This window comes from Nanorana parkeri, unplaced genomic scaffold, assembly GCF_000935625.1.
Source record: "Nanorana parkeri isolate BGI_ZX_2015 unplaced genomic scaffold, ASM93562v1 scaffold454, whole genome shotgun sequence".
NCBI lineage: Eukaryota > Metazoa > Chordata > Amphibia > Anura > Dicroglossidae > Nanorana > Nanorana parkeri.
Window position 1 is genome coordinate 345235 of NW_017306722.1, and position 18097 is coordinate 363331.

Below are 18097 nucleotides of genomic sequence, written 5' to 3' on the forward strand. Positions count from 1 at the left end.
GGTGGAGTAGAAGCCTAGCACACTTCAGTTAAACGTAAGAACCAAAAGGATACCATATTGCCAACTCCATCCCCTGGGAAATGTACACACACACCTCAACATAACGTACGGCAACTCATAGCAAGCCACTCCATCAATCGGGCGGGAATCCCTGCTGTCCTGGAAGGTTCCTAGAAACAGAGTTACCAGGTACGCAACTCTAAATTTTCTCTAGTCACCTTCCAGGACAGCTTTAGAAAGGATAAACGAGCACCATACTCACAATTAGGGGGGGGACCACAGCTTGCAGAACTTCCTTCCGAAAGGTCTTGGCTAGTCATCACGTCCACTCTATAGTGTTTGACAAACATCAGAAAACTGGACCAGGTTGCCGCTCTGCATATTTGATCTGGGGTAGCTCCAGCCCTTTCTGCCCAAGGAGACGGCCAAGGCCCTCGTGGAGTGTGCCGTTAAATGCTCTGGTGTTTTCAGATTTTGCATGTCGTATGCTTGTTGTATAGCCATCTTAATCCATCTACCTATGGAACTCTCGGAAGCCCTTAGGCCCCCCTTAAGTCCTGAAAACAACACAAACAGGTTGCTTGACTTTCGAATGTCCTTCGTTTTGTCAAGGTATTCCAGTACACATCGGCGAACGTCAATGCCCCGTAGTGCAGGCTCCTTCTCATTTGCTGGATTGGCACAGAAGGATGGGATTACTACATCCTGGGTCCTGTAAACCACCGAGACCACTTTAGGAAGAAAAGCCGGGTCCGGCGTCAAGATAATCTTATCCGGCAGTATCATGCAGTAAGGGGGGGTCTAAAATTTGTTTGTCGCGCGTTTCATGTCACGCGATTCGCAGTTTCAAACGCGCGTTTCCGAGGGCTACTTGGCTGTATCCCAATGCAAACCCGTGACAAAAACGCCCCAAAGAAGCTCCTGTACTTCTTTGGGTGTAGGACGTTTTGTAGCGCGTTCATACGGCCTGTAATACGCCCAGGTGTGAACCATACCCATAGGAAATAATGGGATTTTGGTGTTTGTTTTGCAGAGCGTAGGAACGCGCTACAAAACGCCCAGGTGTGAACCGGGCCTTAAAAAGGAATCTTTTATCTTTCAAAGTATTTTATTAATTTTCCAAGGTAGACTAAAACAGCGCATGATGCACAATCAGTATAGCATACAATTGCATTTCAGATTCTTCCACATTAGCATAGTCAAGTGGTAGGAGGGGATCACTAGAAGCCATACACACAATATATAAATAGTTCTATAAAACAGAATATATCTATCCACCTATTCTTGCCAATTTATCCCCCATCAGCAAAAACAAAAATCAAAACAGTCTGAGAGGAATATCTGATGTAGGGATCCACCTATGTCTAAAGCAAACATTTGTTATGATCTCCAAGACTTTCTGTCCAACTTCAATGTACTAAACAGCTCACGTGTGCGAGCAATTCCAGCACTGAAACTACCTTCGTAAGGTCCCCGTAACCTCTGTCCGATTTCCATGCAGAGTAGGTTTTCCACACCTTGTTGTAGATTGCCAAGGTGGAAGGCTTCCGACTAGATACGAGGGTGGTAATTACCCTGTCTGACAGACCTTTCTTCAACAGCAAGTCCCTCTTAGAAACCAGGCTGTTAAGCGTAAATACTCCAGGCGCTCCTTTAGTGGGAGCGTCCAAGGCGGTTTGATGCTCAACTTCAGGAGAGACCCAAACCACAGCCTTTTTGGCCAGAAAGGGGCAATCAGGATGAGCAAAGGCTTGTCCTCAAAAACCTTATTGATGACTCCCGGAATCAACTTGATTGGGGGAAAAGCGTAAAGCAGCTGGGACCCCCAAAAAGGTGTATTAGAGCATCTACCCCTAAAAGGTCCCCTCTTCCCAGACTAGAGGAAAAAAAAAACTGACTCACTTTCCTGTTTTTCGAGGCGAAAAGATCCACTTGTGGCATCCCCCACCTTTCCGTGATCATATGGAATGTCCGATTGTTCAATCCCCAATCGGACTGTAGAAATTTTCTTCTGCTCAGTGCGTCTGCCAGGACGTTTAAACTGCGCTGCACATGTATCGCCGATATGGACAATAGATTGTTCCCTGCCCAGAGCAGAATGTCTTCCGCTAGTGACAGGAGGGTATGAGATCTTGTGCCCCCCCTGCTTATTTATATATGCCACCGCTGTGACGTTGTACGACAAAATCCTCACATGCTTGTTGGTGACATGGGGAGTGAACCCCAGCAGTGCACATTCTATCGCCTCATATTTGAGGACTTGCAACTCAGTCTGTTCCAAGAACCCTGGAGCATGCGCTGTTGAAGATGGGCACCCCATCCCCACGCACTTGCATCTGTCGTGATTTGCACTGGTTCTGGTTGTTTCCACAACCTCCCCCCGACAGGTGTTCTGGCTTTAGCCACCACTGTAGAGAGAGAGAGAGAGAGAGAGTCACCTCTCTGGGAAGAGCTATTACTTTGTCTAATGATCTCAGTTGACCATCCCACTCCGCCAGAAGGAAATTTTGGAGGGGTCTGGAGTGCACCAGAGCCCAGGTTACCGCCGGGATGGCTGTTGTCATGAGCCCCAAGAGTCTCATGATTCGCCAGAAAGAGGCCTCTGTTGTTGCGTAGATGATTCTCGCCTCTGTTATCAGCTTGGCCACTTTCTCGTCTGCATAACATGTACGCTACCTCCGTGTGCACCCGGTAACCCAAAAATACCACCTTCTGTGATGGCAGCAATTGAGATTTGTCCGTATTTATGAGCCAGCCCAGGTTTTGAAGGTGGGTCATGGCCAAAACAAGGTTAACTCTGAGTGTCTCCTGGTCGCTTGCAAAAGAGAGGGGCTAAAGCCTCCGCCAGGACTTTCGTAAACGCCCTTGAGGCCGAGGATAGGCCGAATGGCAGTGCCTTGTACTGGAAGTGTAACGTTTCTCTTGGCCCTTTTTATTGCAAATCTCAGCAATCTCTGGGCTTCCTCTGCCATAGGTATATGTAGGTATGCGTCTCTTAGGTCTACTGTGGCCAGAAACATACCTGGAAGCAACAATTCCCTTATTGTGTAAATCGACTCCATGCGGAACTTCTTGTAGCGCACAACCTTGTTCAGGGGTTTCAGGTTCAATACAGCCCTGAACTTCCCTGACGGTTTCTTCCTGAGGAATACATGCAAGTAAAACCCCCTTTTTTCTTTTGTGATCGGCACAGAAAAAATTACTCCTTGGTCTAGAAGGTCTTGCACTGCTGACGTCATTTCCCTGGATTTGACTGGATCCCGAGAAAGACAAGTTATCAAAAATCTGGAGGGAGGGAGGGACTCGCAGGAGTTCTATTCTGCAACCTCTGCAGATCAAATTCAGTACAAACATACCGTTTGTAATCTGAAGCCACTGCGGGAGGAAATCCATCCATCCTCACCCCACAATGGCTGCTCTGTCATTGTGTCTTGGGGGGGCTCAGGGGGGTAAAAAGGAAACCGTTTTTCCCTTTTCCCTTATTATACCAATTTCTACCTTTGAATTGGCTATCTTTATGCGGCATACCTCTTTTGCTCGGCTGATGACGCCGATTTCTGAAAAACTTTCCCTGTTTTTTGGGGAGGGGAAACCCTTTTTTCCGATCTGCCAAGCCAAGTTCTTGACCGAACAAAAGGTTACCTCCAAACGGGATACCGCAGAGCTTGGTCTTTGATGCCACATCGCCCGGCCAAGTCTTCAACCACAGCGCTCTTCTGCTTGAATTGATAAGAGCCGTGGTGCGGGCCGAAACTTTCACCGCTTCCATAGAAGCATCCGCTATATAGGCCATGGCCTTTTCCAGCACTGGCAGAGAATCCACTATCGTGGCTCTGTCTGTTCCTGCATTCAGATGTTATTTCAGCTGAGACAGCCAGACATCCAGTGTTCTGGCCATACAAGCGATAGCCACCGCTGGCTTGAATCCAACCCCAGCTGCCTCCCAAGCTCTCCTGAGCAGGGTCTCAGCCTTCTTATCCATGGGGTCTTTTAAGAGTCCCATATCTTCAAAGGACAGATCCGAGTTCTTTGAAAATTTGGCCAAAGAGGCGTCCACCTTGGGACACTTTTCCCACACCTCAGTCTTCCCCCTTAAAAGGAAATCTCCTTTTAAGTTTGGAAGAAGAGAATACTTTCCGTTCTGGATCATTCCATTCTGTGTTCGCTACCTCCTTGATAGTTTGATGTACTGGGAACGTGCGCCCCTTTTTGGGCTGTAACCCTTTATCATGTATAGACATCTCCCCTTGCTCTTCGGATATGCCCAGCGTATCCCATACTGATTTGAGAAGCTCGTTGGTCTCGTGAGCAGGGAACAAATATCCTCCTTGAGAAGGTTCCATTACTTCTCCTAACTCCAAACAAGCTCCTTCTTCAGAGTCAGTAGAAGAATCCGACACCTTATAAGCCCTTTCACATTCATTTATGTTACTCAGCGTGAAGCCATCTGTAGCCCTGACATGAAGGAACTGCCACAGTATGACTACTAGTCATACCCACCTCCTGTATCACTGTGCGGAATGACTGAAAAGTTGACATAATTTCTTCTCGCATGGAATCCATCAGATTTTTAAACATGCTGGAAGATTCATCCGTAACCAGTTTGCCAATACAAGACTGGCATAGGGGTGTTTTAGAGGAAGAGGAGTACTTAATATTGCATTGTGTACACTTCCTAGTGCTTGATCGATTTTGCTGCAGCAGATTTCTGCAAAACAAAATGACAAGCCATGTTAAAAAAAGGTTTTATTTTTTACTATATAATGAAATAAGTACCGGAAATTGAGGAGAAAAAAAAAAGTTTCCCCTACACTCCGTAGCCACGCCCTCCGGCCACAATGCGATTGGCCGCAAAGCACATCAATGCCTGTGTTCAGGTCAGAAAAAAAAAAAAAGTGCTTGGTGTGATCGGGCCCCTCAAGGCTTGCCTCTGGTGCCAACTGTCACAGTTGCCAGTGTGCTTATTTCAGCTTTCAGTCGAACATTCAAGTCCCCAAATGGCTGGTGCCATTGCCGATTCAGTGTACAGCACCATGGCAACTGCAATCTAAATAAAGGCTAATAAGGCACAGTCTTCAGCAGAAGGGCTCCGATTTAAAAACGTATGTATGTATAGCCAAAAGATTCAATTCTTTAAAGTTTAGGACAGGGTGGAGAAGGCTTAAAACCCGTCAGTTTACTTGTTGCAGTCCATGTAGCATTGTGGAAATGTCCCTTCAATTCATGTCCCACAGGAAGCAACAAGAAAAGCAAAAAGGAAATGGACACAAATAGAGGACTTGGCAGGGTGTCCACATTTTTTTGTCCGAAAATACACTTTACCCACACATATGCAGGGTAGTTGTGGTTGACAGTTTAAAAACACACATAATCAGCAGACTAGGTACTGAAGGGTTTAGCATGTGCGGTGGGGTACAGGGTACAGAGAGATAATGTAAAAGGAGCTGGACCCTTGTGTTGAAGGGTTGCATGCATTGGGAATGACACAATGAGATAACCCCTTGGCACCCATGTGCATTATCACATACACTATATTGCTCAAAGTATTGGGACACCCCATTAAATCATTGGATTCAGGTGTTCCAATCACCTCCATGGCCACAGGTGTATAAAATAAAGCACCTAGACATGCAGACGCTTCTACAGACATTTGTGAAATAATGGGTCGCTCTCAGGAGCTCAGTGAATTCAAGCGTGATAGGTTGCCACCTGTGCAATAAGTCCATCCGTGAAATTTCCTTGCTACTAAATATTCCACGGTCAAATGTTAGTGGTATTATAACAAAGTGGAAGCAACTGGGAACAACAGCAACTGAGCCACAAAATGGTAGGCCACGTAAAATTACAGAGCGGATCAGCGCATTCTGAAGCGCACAGTGCCCAGAAGTCGCCAACTGTCTACAGAGGCAATAGCTACAGACCTCTAAACTTCGTGTGGCCTTCAGATTGGCACAACAGTGTGTAGAGAGCTTCATGGAATGGGTTTCCATGGCCGAGCAGCTGCATCCAAGCCTTACATAACCAAGTGCAATGCAAATGTCGGATGCAGTGGTGTAAAGCACGCCGCCACTGGACTCGAGAAGTGGAGACGTGTTCTCTGGAGTGACGAATCATGCTTCTCCGTTTGGCAATCCGATGGACGTGTCTGGGTTTGGCGGTTGCCAGGAGAATGGTACTTGCCTGGCTGCATTGTGCCAAGTGAAAAGTTTGGTGGAGGGGGGATTATGGTGTGGGGTTGTTTTTCTATAACCTCAAAAGGACAGCTTATTGTTAAAGCTCCTTGTTTAGATTGGTATGGACAAGGAGTTCCACTCTAAAGAGGTCTTAAAACACAAAAAAGGGGGCTAGTAGTGTGAATAGAAGTGGGTAGTCCCCATGTTTTACAGACCCTTGAAAGAAACTATTGGTTAAAAGAAACATCTGCACCCAATTAAATATCCACAAGGATTTCCGGCTGACAAAAGCATTTTCAGCTGGGAAATCTATCAGAGAAAGAAAAATCAACAATTGGCAAAAACATATTAGTAAAGAGCAATATAGTATGTCAGTTACATTTATTCTTGAAATCACACGCAAAGGATAGATCCCACTTTGAAGAAATGGTTCTTATGCGTGTTCTTCACTCAGATGTTTCTTTCTAAACCTATTAGTGTCTTGTTTATTTTTTGTTAGCCTTTTAGGAGTATCTTGGCAAGCAAGAGTAATTATTCAAATTTAAACAAACATCCAATGTGTGAACGTTGAAACAATGCAATAAAACATGCTGTATTTTGAATTTATTCACAGTACGTGTGTTGTTCGTGTATATGCATAGTCATAGCATGACAACATTTACCAATCGTTTAAATTTAGAAAGTATATACACAATAGGCTTTGTAGTGCTGGGTGTTTTCTGTAAATATGAAACAGTAAGGAGACATGCCTACACATCAAAATTGTATAGCTGAACATCAAACAGTAAACCAATGGGGATTTAGCCACACTGCTCAACCCAGAAGTCCCAAAACAACATCAACCACAGTAACCTGTTGATTCTCCCATGTCTACAAAGGGCTGCAGCTAACGATTATTTTCATAAGCGATTCATTTCGATCAGATAAGAATTTTTTATATTTACAATAAAATACACAAATGCAGCATTGCAGATCAAGTTTACTTCAGAATAAAATGGTATGCACATTTAAAAAAAAAAATCATACTGCACTGGAAAGCAGGGCATGGGAGTACCGCACGTTCTGGTTCGGGTGATCACACTGCAGACGGGGGGTGCATTTGGGATCCATTGAAATGAATGGCACCGCAACGCACATCCTGCAGCAAAATTTGTCAGGCCGAAAAAAAAATTTAAGGGTAACTCCAGCCCCAATTTTTTTTTTTTCGTTTTGGATAGCATAGGGAAGGGTTTACCCCCCTGTAAAGTTTGTTTTGCTGTGTGTGCACGTGTCCCTGTTCAGAAGATTTCACCTCACTTTCTGTCCCTGTGACAATTGGATTTTGAAACATTTTGATTAACTTTTTTTCCCCACTTTAGTCTTTTTAGTTTAACCTTTATTTTACTTTATTGCTGGGAACAATAGCCAGCCGGAGGCAGGGGGGGCAGAGGAGGACTGGGGGGTGGAAACAGAGAAGGCCCGGAACAGCAGCAGAATGGGGGGATGCAGTGGGAGGGGGGATGCAGTCACAGTGGTCTCTCCTTCCCGCTGATGTCAGCTGCAGTGGTCTGTGTCCCCTCTGCCGCTACAGGCAGGGAGAGCAGCGGGGATTGAAAGAGACCCAGACTGCTGCAGCCAGCAGGGAAGAAAACATAGGAGCAGAGTGGCGGAAACTAATCGAAAAGCAACTAATCGATGATGAGAATCGTTGCCAACCATTCTCATTATCGACAGTAATCGATTAGTTGTTGCAGCCCTAGTTCTTCACAATACAATACAGGCCCTGCATTATGTCTATTCCTATTGGCAGTGGCACAGCAGTTACTCCGCAAAGAAATGAGAACACTTCATAAAAATATTCGTCGGGTGTCTGACATTTCCATTTTTTATTTTTACACCTTTTCACTCACATTTAAAAATACAACATTTCTAATCTGCATACTTTAAGATCGGGGTCTCAGAAAGTGCTGAAGCCAATGGATCACAAGAGATCTAGGCAACTAGCATTTTTCAGAGAGGTCAGCAATAGAAGGCTACATATTTCTCTCACTCCTTGCAGAACTTTCACTGTTCCTATTTACCTAAACAGAGACAGGAAACTAGTGAGGAATATCTGTTAAATACCAGTACTAGAGAAGCACCGATACCAATACTATTATCGGTGCCGATAAGTATTGGGGCGAGTACTCGTACTCGCCCAAATGCTCCGATACCTTCCACCATACCGGAACTTCCAGTCTAGAGCTGCAGCTAACAATCATTTTTAAAATAGATTAGTTAGCCGATTATCAAGTTCGATTAATCTGTTAATCAGATAAAAAAAATGGCTCCAGTGATGGACCACTAGTTTGTATTGAGATTGTAGTCCATCACAGGAGCAAGCTTGGAGCAGTGGAAGCGCAATATAGTGAAATGGAAAGTGTAAAATTATACAGCAATCAATGCAGAATGGCACAGGCTATAGAGGACTACAAATCCCAGCAATAATATATTACACGGCGCAATGCAGAATACCACCAGCTATAGAGGAATACAACAAATGCCAGCAATAGTACATTATACCTAGAGTGTATAATGTATTGCTGGGATTTGTATTCCTCTATAGCTGATGGTACATTGATCGGTATAATATACAATACAGCGCATACCGCGTACCATCAGCTATAGAGGAATACAAATCCCACTATCGCAGCAATACATTATAGAGCATTATTCTTCTCCCCGCGTCCCTCTGCCGATTGTTCCTCTGACCGGCAGTGCCGTAGGTAAACGTGGAGCCGGCCTACTGAGCAATCAGGAAGCTGGGCAGCGAGTAAAGACACGCCTCCTGGCTTCCTGATTGGCTGGAAAGCCGGCTCAATGCTAATTGGCTGGGAAGTCGGTTTCACAGCCAATCACAATCGAGCTGGCCAAACAACATGGAGCCGACTTCTCAGGCAATCAGGAAGCCAGTTGGCATGTCATTATTTACTGCCCGGCTTCCTGATTTCCCTGGAAGCCGGCTCCATGCCAGCGGAAGCACCGGTAAGCACCGATAACCGCAAAATATCGGTGCTCAATACCAAAAAAAAGGTATCAGTGCAACCCTAACCAGTACCCTTTCCATTTTAGGTATGGGGAGATTGCTTTCTCTGGTGTGTATGAAGTATAAGGCCCCTTTCACAAGGTGAAAGGCATTCCCTTCTTTAGACAATTGTTACTGAAAACGGTATTACCCTCACCTGTATAATGTTGAATTTTCCATCAAGATCTGGCTCATTGTCAACTGTCACCAGATTAAATAGAGAGGGTGGATATCTGAGGCCTAAACACAGAAATGAAAATTTTACAGGGGTTCTAATGCTTCCCTACCCAGAGAGCGGCTATACTGCGCTCTACCCAGAGAGCGGCTATATTGATGCTTTAACGTTAAGTGCTTCAGTGAGGGGAGAGGTTAATCTTCAACATAATTGCAGAATGCTTTATTTTAGAGAGTGAGGTCAATTTACTGTTAGGACTGAACGAGAAATGGATGGAGGATTTTCCCCGCCAAGCTATTGTATTCCGACAGCGGCGAGTGTGCCGTTAGTCAAATACCTGAACAGTGACTGAAGCTGGTCAAAAATTCAGACTGGATGCTTTGACAATAGTCAATGGAAAAAAAACCTGACTTTTTCGAATGAAGGGGTTCCAACTGGGTTGCACACTGCTTGAATTTTGGGCAAGTCTTGCTGAGTGAAATTTGAGCAATGTATGGTCAGTTAAAATTTAAAAAAAAAAAAAAAACCTAACCAAAAGTCAAGGAAAGAAACAGCTGATCTTGACATACTTTTTTTTTTTTTCTTTTTTTTTTAGGTAGTGTCCACCTCATCACATCAGCTGTTCCATAACCTAGCCTAACAATACCCCAATCCCATGTGTCTGACCTTTGTGCTCACCAAGAAATAAATGATAGAAACAGGCGCTGTGCACTTTTTTTAAAGCTTATTGGAGAAATGGAACTGGAGGTGACTCGTAGGTATTAGACCAATTTAATCCTTTTTTGTTTTTTTTATTAAATCCTCAGATCACTTGGAATATTTTATTTAGATCCCCTTTAGAATATTGATTATGATGATTTAAAAAAAAAAACAAAAAAAAAACAGGATATACTATGGAAAACAAAAACAAGTAGAAGCATCAGATTTCATTGGAAAAATACAATTACAATAATTACTTCTAGAGGAAATCTAAACAAAGCTTGCATGGCAAATAATAATTATCCTTGTTTCTAGGTAGCAAAAAACAACACGTACATTGTATTCTCATTCTTACCTTCCACGAAGGCCTTATTCGTTCTATGTGATTTAACACACACTGTATGTACACAGGTGAGCCATTGTTTTAAACAGAGCTAGTTCACATCTGTGTGGTGTTTAGATGTTTGTAGTCTTTTGTTGGATGCACTGACTTGCATTATATGGCCTATTACTGACAATGGCAGCCCATGAAAATGCGTGTAAAAGCGCATGAATATGGGCACGGAAAGGTGTGAAATCAGCTATTGACTGATAAAGCGTTAAAACCAAGCACATTTTAACAGGATGGTTACATGTTTTGATGTCTGCATTGTTATATATAGAAACAATAAATATTATACAAAAAAATAAACAAAAAAGAAGAAGGACACGTTACAAGATAAACAAGGAATATTCCAAACATTTAAAAATACATTTTCTTAGTTGATCCCCAGACACAACCTGCCAGCGAGGTGCAGGATCCATTCACACATATTGCACTGGATCAACGCAGGCCACCACAAGTACACATGAACAACCTGCATTTTATCCCAGCACACTGGACCATTCCGCTAGTCACCACACAGCAGTGCACTGTGGTGCGGGGACCTGAATGGAGTGTACACATTGTACAGTTCACATAAATTTCACGTAAAGTAAAAAAAAAAAAAAAAAAAAAAAATGTAAAAAGCGACAGCGGCGGGATTGTAGGATACAGCACACACTGCCAGAGCTGCCACAAAGAACTAGCCGGTCCACTAAAATACAGCATTTTCCCAGACTGGCTAGTGTGAACGGGCCCTGAAGCATTCTGGCACCAAGTTGCTATTTGTTGTACATCTGCTAAGCTCCCAATGTTGTAAGACAGCATTTCTCAACCTCAGTCATGGCATCCTTTAAAAGTAGGAAAAATATCGAGGCACTCCAGTCTAAAATGTTACAGATTTTAAGGGGACCTCCACGGAAAAACAGAGAAAAGTGGGTTTCCCCCTTCCCATCAAAGTCACCCATTGCAGGAGTTCTCCTTCATTTCAGGAGCCTCCTTTTCACATCAGAGTCGTCATCCTCCCCTCACCCCAGTCTTTATTCCCCCTTCACATCACAGTCCCACTACCTCAACATGTTGAGGCACCCCTGAGGAAGCCAGAGGGCAGCCTGGTTGAGAAACGCTGTTGTAAGATCATTTGTAAGCATCTCTGCTGCGGATTTAGGCTTCAAAGACCATCAAACACAATACTGTTGAAGGACATCACCCAAAAATCACCCAGAAATGCCCTTCATATTTTAAAGGGTTAGTTCACCTAATTCAGTCGCACGCTTCAAGACTGCACTCCACAGCCCAAGCCTGAATGTCAGGGGTAGGCACTCCAGCTGTTGCCTACTGCTGGGATTTGTAGTTCCACATCACCACTCCATCTGTTGTGGAACGAAAAATCCCATGAGGCATTGCAAGATTCCCACAGGCATGACTCCCAGAGACATGAATGATGGGATTTGCAGTTTCAGCACAGTATGGTGGTGAGGTTGCCTACCCCTGCCGTATGGCATCATAATACTGGCAATGGCATGTGGTCATTGGTCAGTGTGCTGACTAATGAAAATCTCTTCAGAGATTACTTTCTTTCAGGACGTTGTCTTAGAATAAAGAAGATATTCTCATTGCCCAGCGCAGACACATTGCCGTGCTGAGCAGTGGCTGCTGCTGCCTTCATCATGATGCTGAGCAGTGGCTGCTTGTTGCTGCCGCCGCCATCATCATGATGATGCTGAGCAGTGGCTGCTTGTTGCTGCCGCCGCCGCCATCATCATCGTGATGCTGAGCAGTGGCTGCTTGTTGCTGCCGCCGCCATCATCATCATGGTGCTGAGCAGTGGCTGCTTGTTGCTGCCGCCGCCATCATCATCATGGTGCTGAGCAGTGGCTGCTTGTTGCTGCCGCCGCCATCATCATCGTGATGCTGAGCAGTCGCTGCTTGTTGCTGCCGCCACCATCATCATCATGGTGCTGAGCAGTGGCTGCTTGTTGCTGCCACCGCCATCATCATGATGATGCTGAGCAGTGGCTGCTTGTTGCTGCCGCCGCCACCATCATCGTGATGCTGAGCAGTGGCTGCTTGTTGCTGCCGCCGCCGCCATCATCATCATTGTGCTGAGCAGTGGCTGCCGCCATCATCATCATCATCATCATCATGATGCTGAGCAGTGGCTGCTTGCTGCTGCCGCCATCATCATCATGATGCTGCACAGCCCCAAGGACTGTGAAGTAAAGTCTTGAAGTGTAGGTGAGTAGGTCATCTAAGTAGCCATTGCAGTGGGGATTAGGGGATATATCTGGTCATACATTGGCAGCTTTTTGTACAAACGTTCAATGCTCATTCTAACTTCTGTTTAAATGTAACATTCAAGTTGTTCATTTTAAATGTTACTTTGTCAGGACAGCTTGTGGAGGAAATACAAATAAGGAAATATGGAATAAATACACTGAATCCTCTCATTACAGGTATTAACCCCATACAGTTCCAGAATACAATATACATATCACTATAGTGGGCCATTAAACCTGACCTCTGGGATTAACAAACACAAGAGGCATGTGTATTCTTCCTTGAATCTTGGCATGCATTGTGCATTTCTTAATCCAGTGTTAAACTATCTCTGTTCAGGAGCTTCCTGTAATAAGGACCAGTCAGTGCTGCTCTCTCTCCTTGTGCAGGGTGACTGGTCTTGTCTCCGCCCCCTCCTGTAGTTCTCCGCAGGCAGCCTGTAGTGTGTGGGGTCCGCTATGCCCCTCCTACAGCTCTGCTCAAGCTATGTATAGCACAGCAATGATGTTGCCACTACTTTTTCATGGTAATATCAGGGTTTGCAAAGACTTGTCACGCATAGAGTGGGTTTATATCCTCTGTGGCTATTGAAGAACATATTTAGATGAAAGCCCTTGTGCATGGAGTTCAGGTTTGTCTGCCATTCGCAAAACTCAAGTTTATAAAATGCCCACTTTTTGGAACCCTGCAGCTGTAAGGTGAGCCTCCGGCAATCTGGGGCTGTCCAGGGAGAACAGTCAGGCAGTCATCAGGTTTTTGACCCAAAAACGTCATTTTTCACCATGCCCCGGCCCCCCCTGTACACACAGCGCTCAGCCCTTTGTTGTGTGCAGTGACACAGATGCTCCTCAGAATAGATGTGCCCAGCAGGTTGTCAGATACCACATTGAAAGGTGGGGGGAGGATATGACACGGACAGTGACTGTAACACAAGGCTGTGGAAGAGGACCTGTCACCATAGTGAGGGCACAGCTGTGTGTTGCATTCCATACCCAGTATGGTATAACCCTGGCATCAATACACCATTATAGAACTGGCTGTCTCTATCCCAACCATACATGCAGTCAGTGGCTGCATGCTAAGTTACGTACCTGCTACCCTGGAGCAACCACCACCGCCTCCTGCTGCTCCCGCCGCTAACATCGGATGGAACCGTTTAAATTTCACCGGAACATAAGTGCCGCGTCTGCGCGCCCCCGGTGCGCGTTCCTCGCAGCTCATGGGACACGAGCCAGGCCACTAGCGCCACAGGCTCAGACTTAGTCACCTCCCCCTAGCAACGAAAAGCGCGTCATAGGGGGCGGGCCAATTTGACGGTCGCCAGGGCACGAAAGCTGGAGGACAAAAGCGTATTCCTAAACAAACATAGCAGCCACGTACGTCTCTATCACACCGAGTAGCATCACCTGGCGCCATCTTAGATGAGGGTAAGAGACTCTATGGAATGGTAGGCAGATTTAGGTTCCAGAAATAACATCTCGTCAGACAACTTCGGGAGGCTATTAAATGTTTCTCTTTTTAATTTCCTATTTCATAAGCAATAAAGGCGATTAGTTCTCGGAACACAGTCTATTCTTAGAGTTGCCATTACTCAACATGAGCTTGGAATAACGTAAACGGCGCCGTGACGTCATTAATGTGCGTCAGAGTAGTTGTCAGCCTCCTAGCTGATGATTGGATGGGATGTATATGCTTGTCTCTAGGTGGAGAGCAGGAAGCGATGCTTTGGTGCTGTTAGTCGGTGAACGCTTCTAATGGAGGCACGGTATGATGGACACCTAATGACATGAGGATGTTCTGGCTTCCTGATCTATAGAGAATGACACATTGTAATACTATTTGGTGAGACACTCTCAGCTTCATTCTAATTATTGTTGTATTTTAGAATGAGGTATAAATCCAATACTTGACACAAGGGAATGTAGCAGTTAAAGAAGCCCCATTGGTTTTAAAGTAGATGTAAATCCTATTGATATTGAAGGACAATAAATATTTGGTTAGTTGAAGCATTTTGTCTCCTAAACAATTGGCATTTTTTAAAACTATATACTATAACCACCTTAATGACATTCTGTATTACATCTCAGTGCTGCCGATCTCATGTAGCCACTTCCTGTCTACATGCATGCACTCAGGGTGGGTTGCCAGGTGGAGAAAAGAGTGGTCTGTGCCTGTGTAATGTGTTGGAATGGCCAGTTGTGGTCTACATCAGAAGCCTGTGTGCCAAGGTGACAACACAGGAGTACAGTTGTAAGGTGGAGACAGAGCATTGTCATGCTATAGCAGAAAGTGCCTAAAGAAAGAACTTCATTGTAGGATCAGCAGGTTTTATATTAATAAAACTGCAGATGTAAATATATTAAAAGTGGACATTAAGGATTATATGAGATGTTAGTGGCTGGGTTTACACATACTATAAGTGAACATATTCGTGCTTTTATCTGTGTGGTCAAGGTGTGTCCCTCTTTCCTATCTCAGAAGGTTGAGAGGTACGCATATTACTAAAAATGCTTCCTTCAGTTTGCTTTTATTCTCTGAAACTCTTGGGGGGAGGGAATTTATCATTGCAATTGTGAGTGTTTGAACTTGCACGGAATATATTTGATGCACTTTGCGCCAGATTTATGACGCTAATGTAATGTTGTTCATAAATGAGGTTTAATAGACTCCAGGAAAGAAGACTCGTAACTCCAAGCTAAAAGCTTAAGAGAACTATGGGGTAAGTGTTTTTTCCTCATAGTTCTCTTTAGGGTCACAGGAGGACATATACTAACCTCCTCCCGTGACCCAAAGCTCAGTATATAGTGAGCTATTACCCGCGATATACTGAGAGCACCGCAGCCGGGAAGGATCCCGACAATATTGTCCATATCCACCCAGCTGCGTGAGTGACAGCTGGCTCTGCCCGCCCCATGCCCCGCTCATTCCTCCACTCAGCGCTGGAGGATCAGAAACAGGGGCACATGTTAAAAGACAGATTTGCACATATAAAAAATAAATGATATCAGAAGCTAAAACTGTCGCATTTGCTTTGATCAATTCCCCCCTTTTGTCTTCTGCTAATTTGTGGTGTGCACATTCTACATTCCAGGGGTTACATCACAGTTATCAACTGCATGCTCTTTGCCCTACGAAAGGCAAGGCAGCGTGGCCATGGTTGAAGGTCTTCTTCTTACTATTTAGAGCACGTTCTACAGAAACCTCTCATTGTGCTGGTTTGCTTCATTCGCAGCAGAACTGTTGTATTGGGGATTGTGATAATAAATAATACAGGGGTGGACAAATTTAAGGTGACATTTAGGATCCAGTCTGTCCAATCCAGGGGCCAGCTACACTGACCACAACTAGATGGAACTTTAAAAGTTAGGAGCCAGCTGTCATTTTTAAGGAGCATTGGCTACCTGGCTCCTGGAATGTGTCCAGCCGTGGTATAGGCACTATATTTTGGTCCATTGACCTGCGTATTTCGAATTGAGTCAGTTGAATGGGGTCCTTCGTGTGCATTATAAAGGCCTATGCAATGAATATGTTTGCTGTTCGTAGTCTGGAGCATTGCAATGAACAGATCATGTCTTTTTCATGTAGACCAATGTTGAGTCTATTTCTACTTTCTATTTTGAACACGGTTGCTTCATATTGTTTGGAAATGTTGCCTATTGCATTTTGTAATAATAAAGTGATTGTGTTGTGTTCTCGTTGTGTTCCAGGGATACAGCTCTTCCTCTTGGCTCTGAAAGCCCCTAAAAGCAGTTTAAATGAGAATGTCCTTGGCGCAGAGAGTGCTCCTCACCTGGCTTTTTAGTTTGCTTTTCCTCATCCTGGTGGTGCTGAAGCTGGATGAAAAGGCTCCATGGAATTGGTTTATTATTTTCATCCCCATCTGGATATTTGACACTATTCTGCTCATTATGCTGATTGTAAAAATGGCAGGACGATGTAAATCTGGATATGATCCCAGGAACGGGGCTCAAAATATGAAGAAAAAATCCTGGTATCTTACAGCCATGTTACTGAAATTGGCATTTTGCCTTGCCCTTTGTGCCAAGCTGGAACAATTCACCAGTATGAAAATATGTTTTGTCTTTATTCCATTATGGATCCTGCTGATCGGAGGACTGATTGAACTGGGAATAAATGTGTTTTATGTCAGACGAGATCAGTAACACCCAGGAAGGGCAGTACTGGGGACTGCAGGGATGAGGAAATATGGCATGCATGTATACCTTGGCGATTGTCTTTGACATCATAAGAGTTATTTTCCACCAAACTGACCTGTAGGTTCACCCCTCACTCCCATGGGCTGCAAGCAGTTTAATGCTGTCAAGCAACATTGGTGTTCTGCTTTGAATGGATTGTTAGAAGGCTGCATGGTTTTACTGTATCATATGTAAATAAATGGAAACTTATGGTGTAAAGCTTAGAGATTTCTGTGTATGACTAAAATACTGTTTTTTGTTTTTTTTTAATAGTGTAGTTTAGGAACAAGAAACACTTATTAGAAGGCTTTGAGGAGTCAGCAATGTTAAAGCGGATCTCGTTTTTCATGCTCCGTATTTATTTGATGGACAGATTGATATTCTTATCCCTTTTACTAATCATTGATTCTGTCTCATCTTGAGTATGTGGTTCAGTTTTGGTCCCCAATTAATTAAAAGGATGTCCTAAAATTGGAATAGGTCCAGCAAAGGGCAACAAAGTTTAATAAGTGGGCTAGAGGACTTCAGCTAGGAGGAATGAATAAATAATGTAAAAGTATTTACAGTTGAGAGGAGGTGCTTAAAAGGAGACATGATGCCTACAAATTAATGAATTGTGACTGTAAGGGTGGTGACAACTCAATTAATCCTAGGTCCCTGAAGAGTAGTGATGGGCTCGGGCGTGTTCGCAGCTTCACGTGCCGAGCCCACTAGGAAGCTGACAGCGCCGCAGCGCCAATCACAGGCACTGAGACATTTTCCGATCTCTGCAGCTGCGGACCGGGAACATGTCTCAGTACCTGTGATTGTTGCTGTCAGCTTCCCGGCAGGCTCGGCACGTGGAGCTGCGAACACGCCCGAGCCCATCACTACTGAAGAGCACATGAGGGCAAAGTTTAACCCTTTCACTGCCACCAATGTAAGGCTTAAGTCGGTGGCAGTGGGCCCATTTAACCAGAAGCCACTGGTACTCTGTTTACAATTGTAAAGCCGGCTGTCGGCTTTACAATGGAAGCGATTCTGGCAGCTCAGCTGCTGTTTGATCGCTTCCACGGGCCAGTAAAGTGCTCACCCCCCACTTGACACCTCCGCCGTGTTTTTTCCAGGCTGCGCTGCCCCTTCGGCGGGCCCGGGACCAGCATGTCGGGCACTGGTGGGAAGCTGGGGAGG

General features: G+C 44.7%; 2 protein-coding genes across 2 annotated transcripts in view; one reads left to right on the forward strand and one right to left on the reverse strand.

The window, feature by feature from the left end:
* The window catches only part of PHTF2 (putative homeodomain transcription factor 2), an 88260-nt gene extending 74193 nt beyond the window's left edge, over positions 1-14067 (reverse strand). Inside the window, exon 1 of the mRNA XM_018560420.1 lies at positions 13823-14067. The gene's annotated coding sequence lies outside the window, so the exon portion shown is untranslated. The remainder of the gene's footprint in view (positions 1-13822) is intronic.
* A 361-nt stretch (positions 14068-14428) lies between these two features.
* Positions 14429-17141, forward strand: TMEM60 (transmembrane protein 60). The gene is made up of 2 exons (XM_018560435.1): positions 14429-14573; positions 16439-17141. The coding sequence occupies exon 2, from the start codon at positions 16487-16489 to the stop codon at positions 16892-16894; it is 408 nt and encodes a 135-aa protein (XP_018415937.1). The 5' UTR covers positions 14429-14573; positions 16439-16486; the 3' UTR covers positions 16895-17141.
* Positions 17142-18097: the final 956 nt, after the last annotated feature.

Bases quoted from the DNA above. Each gene is read 5' to 3' on its own strand.
- TMEM60 (XM_018560435.1), top strand. From the start codon at position 16,487: ATGAGAATGTCCTTGGCGCAGAGAGTGCTCCTCACCTGGCTTTTTAGT.